This window comes from Macrobrachium nipponense, chromosome 23 (genome assembly GCF_015104395.2).
Source record: "Macrobrachium nipponense isolate FS-2020 chromosome 23, ASM1510439v2, whole genome shotgun sequence".
Lineage (NCBI taxonomy): Eukaryota > Metazoa > Arthropoda > Malacostraca > Decapoda > Palaemonidae > Macrobrachium > Macrobrachium nipponense.
In genome coordinates, this window is record NC_061090.1 from 63,929,814 (window position 1) to 63,949,678 (window position 19,865).

A 19,865-nucleotide genomic window follows, 5' to 3' on the forward strand; every position below is an offset into this window, starting at 1 on the left:
ATCTTCTACAGGAGTAGCAACGGGAGACCAGGGCAGCTGCGGCAGGAGAACATACAGGAGTAGCCCCGCTGACAATGACTACAGGAATATCAGTAACAGCAACAGGAGCAATCAGGGCAGCTGGGGGCAGGAGGCACAGCAGGAGCTGCCCTATGACTTTTTGTCTGGGAAACAGGAGCAATCAAGATAGGAAGCACAGCAGGAATAGATAGTCTACAGGTACAAGGCAGTACCACAGCTTACAGGAGTGCCAAAGTTGAAAAAAATGACAATCCAGCCATCTACAGCTGCGCCTGTGACCCTCACTGTCAACCTGAAGAAAAAAGCAAAAATTATTAGTAGAGGACTCCTCTCGCTCCGAGGGTAATTACCCTACGAAGGGGGAGGAGGCCCTTGTGAAGAGTTCACCTGACTGCCAACCTCAGCCCTTGCCTCACCTGACAAGCAAGCAAAGAGGGCGAAGGACAGATCACTCTTGAAGGAGAGAACACCATAAGGAAAGATTACCGGGAGAGAGAAACGAGAATGAAGGGGCAGCTACTGACTGAGCCATTGGAAGTGCAAAAACTTCCAACAACGCTTGCGAACCCTCCTCATGTGGCAAGAGCAACATCAAAAAATAATCATAAAAGATGTACTGTCGCACCGTTACAAACAGAGGGTGTGAGGGTATGATAGGGGGCAAATGTTATGCACTTGGCTGCTGGCCCTGAGAACACATGCTGGGGGAAGGTAACATGCAAGGCTATCACAAATCATGGGTTTGTATATTAATAAATATCAAACACAGTATGCTATTCAATATATAAAAAATTAAGAAAAGAAAAGATCCCACCGGGGAAATCTAGTTTAACGACAGTCAGGCAAGAGATCACGAAAGCACATCTACATTGCATGATGGCCGAAAGCAAAACTGGAATGCATTTACCTGGGTAGGTCCCACCTACCGGACAGTAGTTACTGCCTAACCACCTTGTCCAAGAATTTAGTGGCTGTTTTCTAGCTTTACCAAAAGTAATTCACAATGTAAAGGACCGAGAGTTTGTATATTGTGTAGGAACAAATATTCTTTCAACAAGAAAATCAAAATTCACCACCATCCTTGGCACAAAATTGGCAGAAGCAATAGAGCAAAGGTTACCGCTGTGCCTATATAAGAACAGCAAGCATCAGGCATCCATGAAAAGAACCTGCCACTGATTCTACTATAATAGATGGTGCAGCACTTGTAAATGCTCATGAGACCAACAATGAGGTCAATTTTTTTTTATTTAGTCTAATACAAAAGATGAATTCCTGTCCAAGGTATGGAAGCACATACAAAAGTACAAGCAAACACATACTATAACTAATGTATATAGGCCAGACAATATGAAAACACAAACAAGACAAATAAATAGGCACAGGAGTTTGCTGCAAAACCTGGAAGTTGGGCTATCGTCCTTAGGAATGACCAGTATTGTTTTAACTCAAGCAGATGATACAATAACCATTATTATTATTAATCCATCAATAAAGGGGATACTGAAGATTGTAGCAAAACTGAAGAGGGCACTGCTGACCTACATGACTACATTCATGAATAAGCAGATATCTCAACCACAACCATATACAGTTCAGAGACTGATGTTCTTGTCTTAGCAATATCTAGTTTTACATGACTGCTGACCTACAAAGCTGCACTTTCAAAGAATATACAGTACTATAGTCTTTTTGTATGCTGCAAAGTGTATATATATACATATATATAAGTGTGTGTGTGTGCATTCATATAGAAACATTGATATATATGTAGCAAATGTGTGTACATTTTACATGTTTATGTGATAATCCTAAGTGCGCTGCCCCCCATGAAAGATTTCCAGATCCACCACTGCTGGAGATGGCAACAGATTGATGGTGCCTGCTCTTCATATTGGACAGGTTTGCCTACGGTAACAGAGTCTTGCCAAGAACTGAATAAGTGTAGATTCAAGAAAGAATGCCATGGCAGGTACAAGTGCTATAACTCTGGTTTGCACAGCCCTCTGCAGGTGCGCTTGCTATAAATGGTGCCTATATTGGAAAGGTGGGTTCAGCTGATCTCTTGATGACGGTAAGAATATCAGAATATGATTTCACAATCTTTAAATGGAGAGTATGCAACTTTGCCACCATTTTAGAAAAGTGTCAGTCATCATGGAAATAGCCATACATCGAGGTGGCCAGAGGTTTATTTTGATTTATTGGGATAATTGCAATACCAATCTTTTGCTTTTATCACCATTTCCACTTTTTTTTTCGCCGGCCTACTTTACTGTTGGAGAAATGTGTTGTGCAGTCCTCAAGGCTTTGTTGGCAAATGCACTTCATGGCCATATTAGAACAAGAGTGTTTGGCCAGTAGAATATGGGTTAGATTACATCCAGAAACAAATATAGACAAATAACTGTACCCTGATTGACTTTACTTTAATGGAAACATAGATGATCTCATCAGAATTTTACATATTTTCTTCGAACTGGCATTCATATACTGTAAATGGATTTTATGTTTAATGGTATTTGTTTTGCATGTTAGTGTGTATATTTTTTTATATTAATTGCTATATACCATTGTGATTATAATATCAAGTTGTAATGTCAGTATTAGCATATGAAGTACTAGTGTGTTTATATTTCATGTGATTTTCTTTCATTTTCAGAAGATCCTGTGCCACAGAATTCTGGTGATTTGGACTTGCACTGTAGAACTTCTGGAAAAAGGAATCTGGCATTAAAAGTAATTGATTTATCAAACTCTGTAAAAATTTCGTCTGTGTCACAGTGTTCTCATAGAAAACAGAACAAAAGCTCAGCAGTCATCACAGTTTGTGACACCAAGTCGTCTGTCCCATCATCTGCGTCATCTATTTTACCAGTTGGATGCAAGCAAGAACATTCCTTCGAAGGTCTCTCTTCATCGGCCAGTATCCACGTAGCCAAAATGGCTTCAGATATTTTGCCTTATAGACCCAAGCAATTAAGCTCTGTAGAGCCTATTCAAATAAGACTGCAGAACAAGCCAGATACTATCAGTAAAATTATTGTGTCATCATCTTGTAATAAACGAAAGTCTCAGCCTCTACATAGCTCTGCATTGGCATCTGTGAAAACTTCCATTGTGAGTGATTATCATGAAAATCCGCAGTGCATCAGCGTGATGGAGGAACAAGTGCCTCTACTGACTGAAATATCAGACAGATCTGCTCACAGGTAATAGAAGAATTTCGTTTCGGAAGTTTTGAATTTACTTTTAGGGGACTTGATCATCATTGCCTGTAACTATTCCATTCCAACTGCTACTCATACAAAAAAGGAACATTAATTAATTTATTTTTTGGTTGTATTACAGCTTGTTTCTTATGCTACTGGCATCCCTGTTCTATAATAGGTAATATAACATGATATGATTCATTCAGTTTTTATATGACTGAGTGAAGAAAGTATCGTAGAAATTGTTAGTTTCTGGGGACAAAGCATTAAAAAGAGAGTAAAAATAAAAGAAAGCTATACTTCACTTGCATGTGTATATATATATATATATATATATATATATATATATATATATATATATATATATATATATATATATATATTGGCCCATATTTCATTTCCCAACGATCAAATTTTTAGAATCATCAACAAACTTTAAACTAATATGTATGCTTCAATCCCATATATTTTTAACCCCAAATTTTCTCAGAAACTGAAACAAATTATTGAAACAATAATACCTTACTTTAATTTAAAATTGATATCAAATGATCCCAGTAAAATTAGCTGCTTGTTTGGTTTCAAAGCCATTCATGAGATCCAATGTGGTCTATAAGTTTACATACCCAGGATGCCCTGGTACTTATATTGGATCAGCGAAAAGGTTGCTGCAGATGCGTTATTGCAGTCTCTTAGGGTTTAGTTTTAGAACGGGGCAAAGATTGAGCAGACCAGAACATTTGAATATAAAAGATCACGCTAACAATTGAAAATTGAGGTCAAGAAGCAGCACTTTACCATATTAGGGTATTCTAAGGATCCAGATTATCTGACTATCTTAGAGTCAATATATATTAAAAGACCCATTCCAATGTTAGATGGTGGTTGCTCTTCTACTCAACTATATCTGGCATAGTTGTCTTTGGGGGTTTGTGTTCCTTCTTTGGTCTATCTATCTTCTTCTGTTGTACCTGAAGGTTGGTGTGACAGCAGTTGTTTTCCTTTCTTTTTTGGGGGCTTTTAATGTTTTTTTAATCATCATTTTAAGAATGCTGTGTTTTGTACTAATTTTAATGTTATTACCCCTTAAACGCCTATTGGACGTATTTTACATCAACGAAATTGTCTGTCGGGTGCTTAACTGACGTGAAATACATCCATGCTAAAAAGTTTTTTTCTAATATTCCCGGAAAAAATTAATTATAGGTGGCCTACTAGGCGAAAACTTTTGAATCACGCACCTTGAGGGATGCTGTGAGTTCACGGATCAAGCTGTTGTTTTGTTTACAAGCATTACCCAGGCGCGCATGCGCGAATTTCTTTCTTCTCGCACTAAAAAGCATCAGCGACACTTCTCAGAAATTATTTCTTCACTTTGTCATAATGTTTTACACCGATTTATATTAGCCGTTACATAGAGTTTTATATATGAAAATTTGCGCAATTTTATGTAGAATACAGTGGTACCTCGAGATACGAATATCCGTTCCGAGGCGGGCTTCGTATTATAAGTTTTCTGGGCTCAGCTCGTGTCGGCCTATGAAAGGATCCTTAATATCATTCTTTCTAGGCAAAATTAAATCTAAAAATTTACCAGAGGAAGAAACAAAAATTAAGAAAATGTCAGTAAAATAAACTGACTCGCTCACTCTATAAAGAAGTGTCGGTATGGAGAATAGGGGTGAGTGGGGATCACTACCACGAGACATTCACCATTTAGACCTTCCAATCAAAATCCCACTAGAGAGAGCTGATACTAACGGGTGATGCGGCCGCTACTACTACTACTAGGGTACGCCACGGACAGCAGCGCCCCTAGCGGTTCATCCTTAATTATTAGCAGTACGCGTTTGTTACGCATTTTTTCACTTGTGCTGTTTATCTTGGATTTACCTCCTTATCTATCATGGAACGTGCTGCCATCGCATCGGCTAAGTTAAGTGCCTCATAAGTAGTATTTTACCGTATTTTAGTCTTCCAGGGACCAGTATTTTCCTTCTAATAGGTCATATACGGTTTTTCCGGTCGACTCGTGGCGGCGCCATGCTGCCTCTGTTAAGAATTCCCGGTCTTCCATACTGGGACTTCTTGTACTTATGGGCTTACTATATCACGTTCATCGTTTTTTACATCGCCTTTTTAGCTAGGTTAGCCCGTTTACCAATTCTCTTAGTTTGGTATTTAGGGGGCTCATCTGTGTTTCTGGCCCAGCATCCCGCTCTTGCTCTTCATCGGCTATCGCTGGCTCCGAGTAGTCTACTGTTCCTCGGAACAGTTTGCCTCCTCCTGGGCTTCTTTTCTTTTACTAAAAGTGTCTTTTGCACCTTTTACGATGTAATTTTAGTTCTATTTAGGGTTTAGGCTAGCTAGGTGCATGTCCGGCCCATGTATTGGTACAGCTGGTTCACGTGGCCCTCCCTCGGTTGTGTTGCTATCGGCGGCTTAGGCCACTTGCGGTCACGTGTTCCATCGCACCTTACCCTTCCCCTTCCCTCCCTACCAGGTATAGGGAGGGGTCTGGGGGACCCCTTGGTTTCCATGACAACCTCAGTAGCCTTCCTCCCTCCTTCTCTGAGGAGGCCAGGGGTTCTTCCCAGCTGGGGTATAGGGCGACCACTTGTTTCGGGTACCGGGTCACCGAGCGTGGGTAGTTGTTGGGACGGGGAGGAGTAGGCCACCCCCCCCCCTCTCTCTCTCCCGCCGCGTTACGCCGGGAACACCCCCCCCCCCCCCCACCCCCCCCCCTTGCTCAGTCCCACCTTTCCCCTACTATAACGAACGGAGCCTTCCGCCGCAGCGGGGCACCTTTGGTTATAGTTCGTCTGGCTCCGCCGCGGGCGGGGTGGTCACTACTAGTGGTCTATTGCTTGCCTACTATATCCTTTTCCCTTTTTTTTCCCGCTACCAGAGGAGAGCTTGCTTCTCACCCGGGCACTCTTCTAGTAGACGGGGAAAAGACTGATTTTTATTTCGTTATATTTAAGGATATACCCTAATTTTACGATGAATTTTAGTATTATATAACTGTGTGTATACCATCTCCGTCGTTTTCCGTCGTGGTTTCATCTCTCACCACCACACCTGGTTGGATTCTTTCTCTTGTCTCCGGCGTAGCCTTGGACAAACTCCAACCATCTTGTTACCACACATATTATGGCGGGGCTCTGGTTTAATCTAACTTTCTCGCTCTCCGGCATGCAGCGGAGCAATTGTTAGGCTGTAAGTGTTCTCCTGATGCTTATGTATCTTTCCACTTACAGGCTACCAACTGTCAGGTCCTAGGGTGCAATGCGACTCTGTACGACCCCTGCGCCCACGATGAGTGCAGGTCTCACGCCGCGTGTGCCACGACTCACAACGCCATGATCGACTGGCACCCGGAAGCCTGCACCATCTGTTATGACCTTGTCAGTCAGCTGGTGGGGGGGTAAGTCGATTTTAGACTTCTTTATCGTATTACTAACAACACTTAGTCATAAGCTTGTTAAACCCCGTCCCCGCCACTAGAAGCTTCATTTCGCCTTCTCTTTCAGGCTGCCGGTGTGAGGGAAGTCACCCTAGCAACCCTGAAGGCTTGGGTGGGCGGCTTCGGGAAGAACGCCGCCAAGGGCCAGCCATACATCTTGGATAAGAAGCTGGCCGCTCAGATCTTCCCCGGCGGCAAGTCAACAGGATACGTTGACCCTATCTCTGCAGCCCCCTCTCATCGCCTCCATCCAGCAGAGGTGCAGCAGTCGTTCGGGGCCAGTGGCCACGCAAGAGACGGTCCCAGACGTCGCAACCTTGGACCTAAATATTGAGCCTATGGCGGTAGGTGCGGAGGATTTGTTGGTTGAGGTAGGTGTGTCGGGCGCCCAAGGTCTTTCCTTGGGCGCTCCTGGATCTTCTCCTGTCCCTTCTTCTACTGCTTCTTTCCAAGGCTTTTCGGGATCTGAGATCCCTGCCCGCTCTCCCGCTCTCTCTGTACCCCAAGGTGAAGGGACAGAGAAAACAGAAGACCCTCCATAAGACGACTTCTAAAAAAGTCGTCGTCGTCTTCTTCAGTTAAGAAGTCTTCGACTTCCTATGCTGACACGGTGAAGGCTAAGCCGAGCTCTTCATACTCCAAGAGCTCTAGAAGCAAAGGCTTCAAGGAGAAGGCTCGCGCTCCTGCTGAGCCATGCCTTCTCCGGCCTCCACCGCATCCACATCCGGCAATGCCGGTTGGAGTAGCGGGACCGAGCACCTTTGATCCACTGCCTTCTCAGCAGTGGTGATGCAACAGGTAGGAGAGATGGTAGGCTCACAGGTCTCCGCCCTCGGAACCAAGTTCGAACAGATGTTTGCACAGCTGTCGAGCACCCTGAGTCAGTCGGGCCAGTCCATCCAAGATCTCTCTAACAGAGTTAGAGAGAATGAGGACCGAGTAGCTGGGCTTGCTCAGGCTCCTCATCCAGTCCTCCCACAAGTAGTTCAGGTGCTGGTATTCTCCAGCTACCTCCTTATGAGTCGCTACCAGCCTTCTCCATGGATAACCCATGGAGAGTGGCCGCTTACGCTCCATTCAAGGACGGTATGATCTCTGTCCCGGAGTGTGGAACTCGAAGGATTGAGGACTTCGAGTTTTATCCTCCGGGATTGACTCAGCCTTTCATTGGATCTGCTAGGCTGACCGTGGCGGCCCTCACTAGGGAGGACAAGATCTCCAGAGAGAACGTGCTTTTATAGTAGAGAGCACGCTCAGCGGGAATGGGTTCACTGCCTGGAGGACTGGGAGTGTACCAACACTAAGCTCCAGGCTTTCAATCAAGAGTCCTTTCACTATTTTTGCGACGGAGGAGGAGGCTTCTCTTCCGTTCACTACCAAAATAGTGAAGCGACTCTTCAGGCAGTCCTCAAGGATGAGCCCATGCCACAGCTGAGGGAAGCGGATTCTACTTCTCCGCTCTTTCCAGCCTTCGGTAGAATTGTGGGAGAACTTGCCTGCCACTTTCACGCTTGGTAAGCTCAAGCCGGACTGAGCAATGGACCCAGTTTGGCGAAAAGGCTTCCAAGGCTGCCTGATACCTTGATCCAGGCAGAGTTCGACGCTCGAACTAGGTTTGGAAGATCCCTCAATTCTCTAATTATCACTGAGATGGCTGCTCTACGTATGGCACAGAACCTCTATTTAAGATTCTGGCCAAGTCTCAGCTTCAAACAGTTCAGAATACGGATGCTTCGACTTTTCTTCCAAGCTAGGAGGAACTGCCGAAAGCACGTTCTGCAGGAATGCTATTAGGCACGAACCTAATAGACTCCTGGCTTCCAGCATGTGGGGGGCGGACCTCTTCCCAGAGTCCGCTGTGAATGAGGTGCACCATGAGGCTGCTAGGCTCAACCAGAGCCTTAGAGCTAGGTGGGGTATCTCCCTCTAAGAGGAAACAAGAATCCGCCCCCGCTGCTGGTAAGAAACTAAAGAAGTCTGGTAAAAGGTTCCAGCCTTACCAAAAACATCAGCAGCAACAGCAATTCGTTCAGGCCGTCCCGTTACCCAACAGGGACAACCTTCAACCTCAAAACAGACCCAACCCATCCTCCTGTTGTCTCCTCAGTCGCAACCCTCGACCTCCTACGCACTCTCGCCGGCCTTCAACCCTATGTATGAAGGTCAGGCTTACCCTCCCTTTAATAGGCAGTCGAGAGGTAGCAAGAGCGAGAGGCCACTTTCACAGCGTGGCACGGAAGAGCGACAAGGGGTAGGCAGTTCAGAGGAGGGCGTGGAGGTCAACCCGCCCAACAACAGTGAGGCTCCCCAGGTAGGAGGGAGGCTGTTCCTCTTCCGTCACAGGTGGGGGTTCAGCAATTGGGCACAGAGCATAGTGTCCAAGGGATTGGGTTGGAGTTGGAATCAAAGATCCCCCTCCAATCAAATCATTTTATCAGGAACCTTCAAAGGAATTGACAGATTATGCGAGCGAACTCCTTCAGAAAGGAGCTATTGCGAGAGTCAAGCATCTAAAATTTCAAGGTCGCTTATTCAGCGTGCCAAAGAAAGGCTCAACAAAAAGAAGGGTAATCTTAGACTTGTCAAGGCTAAACTCTTTCATTCGTTGCGACAAGTTCAAAATGCTTACCATCTCGCAGGTAAGGACCTTACTTTCCTCGTGGAGCCGTCACATGCTGCCATCGATCTTACAGACGCATACTATCATATCCCTAAAGCCAGGCACTTGGTTTCCGCCCATTTCCTAGGATTCAAACTAGGAAATCAGACATTCTCATTCAAAGTGATGCCCTTCGGTCTGAATGTAGCCCCCAGGGTATTCACGAAATAGCAGAAGTGGTGGTGCAACAATTGAGAACTCAGGGGGATATGGTAGCAGCATACCTCGACGATTGGTTGATCTGGGCACCAACAGTCGAGGAATGTCTCAAAGCCACGAAAAAGGTAGTTCAATTTCTGGAACATCTGGGGTTCCAGATAAACAAAACGAAAATCCATACTTACTCCAGGTAGCTCGTTTTCAGTGGCTAGGAATCCAATGGGATTTGTCTTCCCACAATCTGTCAATTCCAGTGGTCAAACGGAAAGAAATAGCCAAGTCTGTGAAACAATTTCTCAAATGCAAACAAACATCAGGAGAAGCCAGGAAAGAATCCTAGGTTCTCTCAGTTTGCCTCAGTGACAGACTCCCCTCCTGAAAGCCAAGGCTGAAAGATATAAACCGAGTTTGGCGATCGAGAGCAAACGCCAAATCTCGAGACAAGTGTCAGTAATTCCACAGATCCTTCGCAATCAACTCCGTCCATGGACAAAAGTGAAGAACCTGGCCAAACTAGTACCCCTTCAATATCCCCTTCCAGTGTTAACCATTCACACGGATGCCTCCCTGTCCGGGTGGGGGGGATATTCTCAATTCAAACAAGTTCAGGGGACTTGGTCAGTTCAGTTCCGCCAGCTCCACATAAACGTTTTTTTGGAAGCAATGGCAGTATTTCTTACCCTGAAGAGACTTCTTCCCCCGAAAAAGTCTCATCTAAGACTAGTTTTTGGACAGTGCAGTGGTAGTTCATTGCATCAACAGAGGAGGGTGGTTCCAATCCAAACGGTGTTAACCATGTCATGATAGCCATCTTTGCACTAGCAGACAAACACAATGGCATCTGTCCGCCACTCACCTGACTGGGGTAAGAAATGTGATAGCAGACGCTTTGTCCCGGTCGGTCCCCTCTGGAATCAGAATGGTCCCTGGACGACAGTCATTCCAGTGGATATGCCGGAGAGTCCCAGGTCTCCAAGTAGATCTCTTCGCTTCACAAGCAAACCACAAGCTCCCTTGCATGTGGCCCCAACCTGGACCCTCTGGCTTATGCCACGGACGCCCTGTCGTTAGATTGGAATCAGTGGAGAAAATTTATGTCTTTCCTCCAGTGAATCTTCTCTTGAAAGTCTTGAGCAAGCTGAGGACTTTCAAGGGACTAGTAGCCCTGATTGCTCCAGACTGGCCCAAGAGCAACTGGTATCCTCTGCTTCTGGAATTGGGTCTCCGACCTCAACGGATTCCCAATCCCAAGCTGTCACAATCAGTACAAATGAGGACTGTGTTCGCTTCCCTCAGGAATTCTTCAGACCCTAACTTTATGGACTTCATGAAGTTTGCGGCTAACAAAGATGCTAACATTGATCCAAAAAACAAACACATCCTCTTCCTAGAATCAGATAAGAGAGAGTCAACTATTAGACAATAGACTCAGCTGTTAAAAAATTAGCATCCTTCCTAAAAGAATCAAACACTACAACCATGACAGTTTAACTTAGCTATATCCTTTTTCAGATCCTTGTTTTGAAAAAGGTTTAGCAGCTAGCACTATTACTACTCATAAATCGGCTTCGAAGAAGATCTTCCAGTTGGGTTTCCAGATAGACCTAACTGAATCTTACTTTACGTCTATCCCTAAAGCCTGTGCTAGACTTTAGACCACATTACTCAAAGGCCTACTGCAGTCTCATGGTTTTCTTAAATGATGTCCTCAAACTAGCATCAGATACTGACAACTCGTCTTGTACATTCATAATGCTTCTTAGAAAGACGTTATTCTTATTAAGCCTAGCTCAGGAGCTAGAATTTCAGAACTGTCGGCTCTATCCATAGATGCGGGTCATGTGGAATTCCTCCCCTCAGGAGAAGTTCTGCTTGCTCCGGATCGTAGTTTTTTTGGCTAAAAATGAGGATCCTCTTGCAAGGTGGGCTCCTTGGGAAAGTCCATCCCACTTCCGCAAGATCCTTCTCTCTGCCCAGTATCAACTTTAAGAGCCTTTCTATCTCGCACATCCTCAAGATCCTCAGGTTCTCTCTTCATGAGAGAAAAAGGTGGTACTTTATCAGTAAAGGAATTAGACAACAGATCCTTTACTTCATTAAACAAGCCATCCTGATTTCATTTCCAAAAGCACATGACATCAGGGGAGTAGCCACCTCAATTAACTACTTTCAACATATGAACTTCGAGGATCTTAAAAAGTATACTGGATGGAAATCTCCGACAGTCTTTAAACGTCACTACCTAAAGTCCTTGTAATCTTTAAAATTTTCTGCAGTAGCAGCGGGAAACATTGTTTCTCCTGATACTGTATAGTAGTCATAGTATAGCTCCAGGTCTCCTTTCTACCTACCTCGTCCAACATGACTCACCCTATCGCCATGCTACTCGGATACTCTAGCCTTAGCCGCTGAGATCATATTGGTGGATTGTCCCTTTTTTTTTTTTTTTTTTTGCTAGGGACATCCACACTATGTACTTATAATGTACTTCAGTGTACCTACCCTTTTTTTATTTTTATGCTGAAAGGTGTAGGACAATGTGTTTGTCTATTATGTAAATACCGTTATTTAAGTTGAATCTATTTGTTGTTAAATTGCATTGCATTATTGTATATAATTATGTTTAATATAAGTTAATTTTAAGTACTTTATATTATTGGCTTTCTTTTTATGTCATTGTTTAGAATAAGTTAGCTTTAAGTACTTAGTTTGTATTCTGTAATATACCTGATTCACTTATATTATATCCCTCTTTTTTACAACTGATTTTCATTTGTCCTTTTTCCATCTTGTCTGTTTCTCTGGTACTCTTTCATAGGCCGACACGAGCTGAGCCCAGAAAAAGATTTTATTTGACGTAGGAAAAATCTATTTCTGGGTGATTGGCTCGTGTCGCCCTATGAAACCACCCTGTATTTGTTTGCCCCTCTTCCCTGCAGGACAAGATGTTCATAGATTAAGGATGACCGCTAGGGGGCGCTGCTGTCCGTGGCGTCCCTAGTAGTAGTAGTAGCACTGCATCAACCCGTTAGTATCAGCTCTCTCTAGTGGGGATTTTGATTGTTGGAAGGTCTAAATGGTGAATGTCTCGTGGTAGTGATCCCACTCGCCCCTATTCTCATACCGACACTTCTTTTCTTATAGAGTGAGCGAGTCAGTTTTACTGACATTTTCTTAATTTTGTTTTTTCTCTGTAATTTTAGATTAATTTTGTCCTAGAAAGAATGATATTAAGGATCCTTTCATAGGGCCGACACAAGCCAATCACCCAGAAATAGATTTTTCCTACGTCAAAATCCTTTTTTCGTATCTTGGAACACATTTTTACATGTAAAATGGCTAATCCGTTCCAAGCCCTCCAAAAACAGTTAAATTATATTTCCAGGCCTAAAACACATGTTCTAGGGTTTACAACGCTGATCCGACGGAAGAAATATGACTCCCAAAAAGGCAAAATACTGTACATACTTGAGTAATATTCAACTGCATGTAATGTTCAACCCATTTTTACTGCATATATTAGGACTTTAGCATATGCCCCTTAGCAATAAGCCTAGCCTATGTTAGCGGTTGCTACTGTAGCCTAGTCTATGATTTTGACATCTAAACCTAAGAAGCTAAAAGCTTAGAATATGCCAATAAAATATGTAAATAATCAGTATGTACTCATTTCAAATAATTATTAATTAATCATTAACTAATACACAAACAAACAAAAAACAATCCTTCCAATCGATTGTTTACATTCAGCTCTTACCCGTCTTACGAGTATCGAACGAGTGCCAAGCAATCATTTTTCCTAGCACACAGTAAGCCATAAATTGTCATTAGTAATCTCTCTTCAACTAATGAAACTACCAAACAGTATAATAACCATTCATTCTATTCTTTATTCTATCTTTACCTAATGGAGATACCGAGTTACTGACAAGCTATAATGAAACATACGTATACGTAACGTAATAATAAAACAGAAGAAGAATTCTAAAAAATACGTATTTGTTGGCAGTCTGATTTATTTTATAGTTTATGATATCTAATTCACAATTTTTTTTATTAAATGTATTGCATGTACTCATTTCAAATAATTATTAAGTAACCATTAACTATAATAAACAAACAAAAAAAAAAGCTTCCAAACGTCTGTTTACATCCAGCACTTACGAGTATCGAACGATCAACAAGCAATCACTTTACACAGTAAGCCATAAATTGTCATTAGTATCTCTCTTCAACTACTGAAACTACCAAACAGTATAATAACAATTCATTTCTATTCTTTATTCTATCTTTACCTAATGTTTTTTTTTTTTATTAAATGTATTGCATGAATAAGTTTTTCAATTTACAGCATCCTTTTACCAATAGAATACTTAAAGCACAAGGGGTAGATGCTGACCAATAGGAGAGCAGGACCTTATGGGGTGACTAGCATTAGAGACCAATGGAGAGCGGGAGGATGGTGGCGAGTTTTACTTGGTTGGCGGCGCGGGAGTTTTAAAATTGTTCTCGGTGGTCCAGGGGAATCTCGGGACTTTACAGCAACACCTTTCGTATCTTGAAAACTTTTCAAATGTAGAGCAGTAAAATTTTTCGCATTGGCTTTCGTATCTCGAGTTTTTCGTAAGTAGAGCCTTTCGTATCTCGAGGTACTACTGTACAACAAAAAGCAACCCATGGCGGTAACTTTTATCAGTTTTGAAATATTTTCATATAAATAACGATAAGTGCCAAAATTTCAACCTTAGGTCAACTTTGACTCGACTGAAATGGTGGAAAAACGTAATTGTAAGCTAACACTCTTACATTCTAGTAGTATTCAATCATATTTCGATTTATGGTGAATTTCTGAAAAAAAAAACTTTTTCTTACGTCCACGCGGTAACTCTGCCGAAAAAATCAGAAATTCTTTCGTTGGATTGTCGTAATGTTTGCACTTTTTATATTATCCGTTCCATAAAGTTTTATATATGGAAATGTGCGCAGTTTCATGGAGAATACAAAAAAAAAAACTCATGGTTGTAGCTTTTATCAGTTTTTGAAATATTTTCATATAAAACATAACGATAAATAGAAAAAATTCGACCTTTGGTCAACTTTAACTCGACCGAAATGGTAAAAAACTGCAATTGTAAGCTACAACACTTACAGTCTAGTAATATTCAATCAATTACCTTCATTTTGCACAAACAGGAAGTCTCTAGCACAATATTTCGATTTATGGGGAAATTTTGAAAACAACTTTTTTTTTACTTCCGCGCATTACGAATTCATGCATCATATGTGATAATATTTTCTCTGTGTTGCTTTGATCATTTTACAATTTGTTATATGCTAAAATCATCGCAATTTAGTGTACAATACAAAAAAAAAAATGAACTCATTAGCTTTAATCGTTTTGCTCAAAACAAACGCGATTTGATACAATTATATATGTTTTTTTTTAAAATTTTTTTTGTGGTGTCATATATTCCAATATTTATATATGTATGATATTTTTTTTCATTTCTGATAGTTGCATACTAAACTTCTGGCAATGACAAAAAAAAGGAGCCAAAAAATTAACTCTTATTCTTGAAAACTAAGGGTGCTGTAAATTTTTGAAAAAAACTTTTTTTCTGCTTCGGCACTCACTCCCGAACGCCGCCAGCATACAGGAGACACTTTCGGAAATACCGGCTCAGCGTTTAAGGGTTACACTGTCCTTTTACAGACAGAAAATTGCACATAGTCGTGTGCGAAACGTTTCCGCAACAATAAATCTTTATACATCCATATCGTCAGCTTTCCGGAATTTATATATAATATATATAATATAATATAATTATATATATATATATATATATATATAATATAATATATATATTATATTATATATATATAATTATAATATTAATATATATATATAATACTATATATATATATATATATATATATATATATATATATATAATATATATATATATATTATATATATATATATATATATATACTATATATATATTATAGTAATTATATATATATATATATGTATGTATATATCTTACATATATATGTATATATTATATATATATATAATATTATATAATATATATATCATATATAATGTTATGATGTATACTATCTATATGTACTTATATATATATTTATATATATATATATATATATGTATATATATATTTATTATATCTCTATATATATTTAAATGTTTTTTTGCCACGAAGGAAAAATTGAAAAGCGAGATAGTCAAGCACTTTTTCGGTCTAGTGCGACCCTTTACTCAGGCACAACTGATTGTACAGAGAAAAAACATAGTCAAAGTGGGCTTAATATCCAAACTGACATTACAAGATTAGCAATGAGGTCGATTTCACTCTACAGAAACGAGGAAATGCTTGAGGGCAGGATAAGCGATTTTTAAGCAGCCTCACCTTGAAGGAACCCACACTTTATCAACAGATATTCTTCCAGAAAAACAATACATTTTGAAAAAACAAGGAGCATATACAACTTATTACCATGAAATTTACAAAAATGTTCCCCCCAAAAATTAGTGAAAAGACGAAAAAAGGATTTAAACATATTGAGCAAGAGAGAGAGAGAGAGAGAAAGAAATAATAACTATATACATATGGGACTAATTAATTAGTAGTTCATTTATTTTTGTTTTAAGGTCCTTCATAAACATTTTACAAATATACGGGTCCAAATGGTACATTCCCAGGCTAAGATTTAGGTTGATTTTATTAGTGATTTGTATAATTGCTGACTCCAGTAAATTTCTTGAAACATAATCATTAGATCTAGCAATTACAGAGGTATAGCCCCAATTAATACAATGAGATTTTTCACTCAGATGGATAAACAGTGCATTTGAAGTCTGGGCTGTTCTAACTGAATACATATGCTGCTTAATACGTACACATAAATTTTTACTTGACTGTCCAACGTAAAAAGATGGGCAATCCTTACAAGGAATTTTGTAAATGATGTTATTTGTTACGGGACTATTCTTAACCCTTAAACGCCGAATGGACGTATTAAATGTTGAGTCAAAATGTCCCCCGTATGCCGAATGGATGTACCATACGTCGACTCAAAAAAGTTTTTTTTAAAAATTCGCGGAAAAATACTTATAGGCCTACCAGCTGAAAACTTTTGAATCACGCGCCTTGGGGGATGCTGGGAGTTCACGGATCAAGGCGTTGTTTTGTTTACAATCGTTACGCAGGCGCGCAAGCGCGAATTTCTTTCTTATCGCACTAAAAAGTATCAGTGACATATCTAAAAAATTATTTCGTCACTTTGACATAATTTTTGCACCGTTTTAAATTATCTGTTACATGAAGTATTATATATGATATGAAAATGTGCGCAATTTCATTTAGAATACAACAAAAAAATACTCATGATTGTAGCTTTTAACAGTTTTGAAATATTTCCATATAAATAACGATAAGTGCCAAAATTTCAACCTTTGGTCAACTTTGACTCTACCGAAATGGTCAGAAAACGCAATTGTAAGCTAAAACGCTTATATTCTAGTAATATTCAACTATTTACCTTAATTTTGCAACAAATTGGAAGTCTCTAGCACAATATTTCGATTTATGGTGAATTTATGAAAAAACGTTTTCCTTACATCCGCGCGGTAACTGTTCCGAAAAAAATCATACATGCGATTGTGGTAATGTTTGCACCATTTTAAAATTAGCCGTTACATAAAGTTTTATATATGGAAATGTGCGCAATTTCATGCACAATACAACTAAAAACAACTCATGGTTGTAGCTTTTATCAGTTTTGAAATATTTTCATATAAAAAACGGATGTGACAAAATTTTCAACCTTCGTCAATTTTGACTCTACTGAAAATGGTCGAAAAACGCAATTGTAACTAAAACTCTTATATTTTAGTAATATTCAATCATTTACCTTTCATTTTGTAACAAATTGGAAGTCTCTAGCACAATATTTCAATTTATGGTGAATTTATGAAAAAAATAACATTTTCCTTACGTCCGCGCGGTAACTCTTCTGAAAAAAATCATACGTGCGATTGTGGTAATGTTTGCACCATTTTAAATTAGCCGTTACATAAAGTTTTATATATGAAAATGTGCGCAATTTTATGTAGAATACAACAAAAAATAATTGAAGGTTGTATTTTTTCTCATTTTTCGAAAATATTTGCATATAAATCACGATAAATAGAAAAAAAAACCATGTTCGGTCAACTTTGACTACCGAAATGGTCGAAAAAACACCATTGTAAGCTAAAACTCTTATATTTTAGTAATATTCAATCATTTACCTTCATTTTGCAACAAATTCTAAGTCTCTAGCACAATATTTCGATTTATGGTGAATTTATGAAAAAAACTTTCCTTCCCTCCGCGCGCAGATTCTCCGCCATAAAATCTCCGAATTGCGTACATTGCATTCTCGGAAAATTTGCGCCGTTTCATATTAGGAATTTCATAGAGTTTTATATATGAAAATGTGCGCAATTTCATGTAGAATAAAAGGAAAAAATATTTGAAGGTTGTAGCTTTTCTAATTTCCGAAATAATTGCGCAATTTCATGTAGAATACAACGAAAAAATAATTGAAGGTTGTAGCTTTTCTCATTTTCGAAATATTTGCATATAAATCACGATAAATAGAAAAAAAACCATGTTCGGTCAACTTTGACTCTACCGAAATGGTCGAAAAACACAATTGTAAGCTAAAACTCTTATATTTTAGTAGTATTCAATCATTTACCTTCATTTTGCAACAAATTCTAAGTCTCTAGCACAATATTTCGATTTATGGTGAATTTATGAAAAAAACTTTCCTTCCCTCCGCGCGCAGATTCTCCACCATAAATCTCCGAATTGCGTACATTGCATTCTCGGAAATTTGCTCCGTTTCATATTAGGAATTTCATAGAGTTTTATATATGAAAATGCGCAATTTCATGTAGAATAAAAGGAAAAATATTTGAAGGTTGTAGCTTTTCTAATTTCCGAAATAATTGCGCAATTTCATGTAGAATACAACGAAAAATAATTGAAGTTGTAGCTTTTCTCATGCTCGAAATATTTGCATATAAATCACGATAAATAGAAAAAAAAAACCATGTTCGGTCAACTTTGACTCTACCAAAATGGTCGAAAAACACAATTGTAAGCTAAAACTCTTATATTTTAGTAATATTCAATCATTTACCTTCATTTTGCAACAAATTCTAAGTCTCTAGCACAATATTTCGATTTATGGTGAATTTAGGAAAAAAACTTTCCTTCCCTCCGCGCGCAGATTCTCCGCCATAAATCTCCGAATTGCGTACATCGCATTCTCGGAAAATTTGCTCCGTTTCATATTAGGAATTTCATAGAGTTTTATATATGAAAATGTGCGCAATTTCATGTAGAATAAAAGGAAAAAAAATATTTGAAGGTTGTAGCTTTTCTAATTTCCGAAATAATTGCATATAAAAATTTTTTTAAAATTCGACATTTGGTCAACTTTAACTCGTCCGAAAAGTTGTCGAAAACTGCAATTGTAAGCTAAAACTCTTACAGTATCGTAATATTCCATCATTTAACTTTATCTTGAAACAAATTCGAAGTCTCTATAACAATATTTAGATTTATGGTGAATTTAAAAAAAATATTTTTTTACGTCCGAGCGTTACGAATTCATGCATTATTTTGTGATAATATTTTCTCTGTGTTGCTTTTATCATTTTACAATGTGTTATATACCAAAAAGATCGCAATTTAGTTTACATTACAACGAAAAAAGTAACTTGTTACCTTTAAACGTTTTGCGCACAGCGCGATTTAAATACAATTATATATGAAATTTTCGTTTTGCGCTATCATATATCGCATTATTTATATGATAATGATAATTTTATCATTTCTGACGGTTGCATACTAAACTTCAGGCAATGACAAAAAAAGGACCCAAAAATGAACTCTTAATCTTCAAAACTAAGCGCGCTGTGATTTTTTGAAAAAATTATTTTTTTCGCTTCCGCGCTCACTCCAAACCGGCCCCGGCATTCGGGAGAGGTTTTGATTTTTACCGCTTCGGCGTTTAAGGGTTAATTAGCATATCTTTAATGGTATTGTTATAAGAGAACACTACATTAACATTAAACGATTTAAATATTGATTTTATGGTTTCAAATCCACGAAAGTAAGGAAAGCTAAGTACATTTTTAGGCATTTCTTTTTCATTACTATCAACACTATAAAACTTTTTGTGAGATTTTTGATAACATAAATCAGTTATATGAGGTGGGTAGCAGAAATCATTTCCTATCTTTTTTATCTATTCTATTTCTTGGTCAAGA

At 39.2% G+C, this 19,865-nt stretch overlaps 1 protein-coding gene across 12 annotated transcripts in view; it reads left to right on the plus strand.

Annotated features, from left to right (window-relative positions):
- LOC135201365 (cyclin-D-binding Myb-like transcription factor 1) overlaps positions 1–19,865 on the plus strand; it is a 389,369-nt gene that overhangs the window by 117,312 nt on the left and 252,192 nt on the right. For 10 of the 12 annotated variants that reach the window (XM_064230280.1, XM_064230311.1, XM_064230254.1 and 7 more), the window contains one exon: positions 2,684–3,233. In XM_064230280.1, coding sequence (XP_064086350.1) covers positions 2,684–3,233 — 550 coding nt within the window. The remainder of the gene's footprint in view (positions 1–2,683; positions 3,234–19,865) is intronic. The other 2 variants (XM_064230226.1, XM_064230244.1) reach the window with 1 other exon arrangement.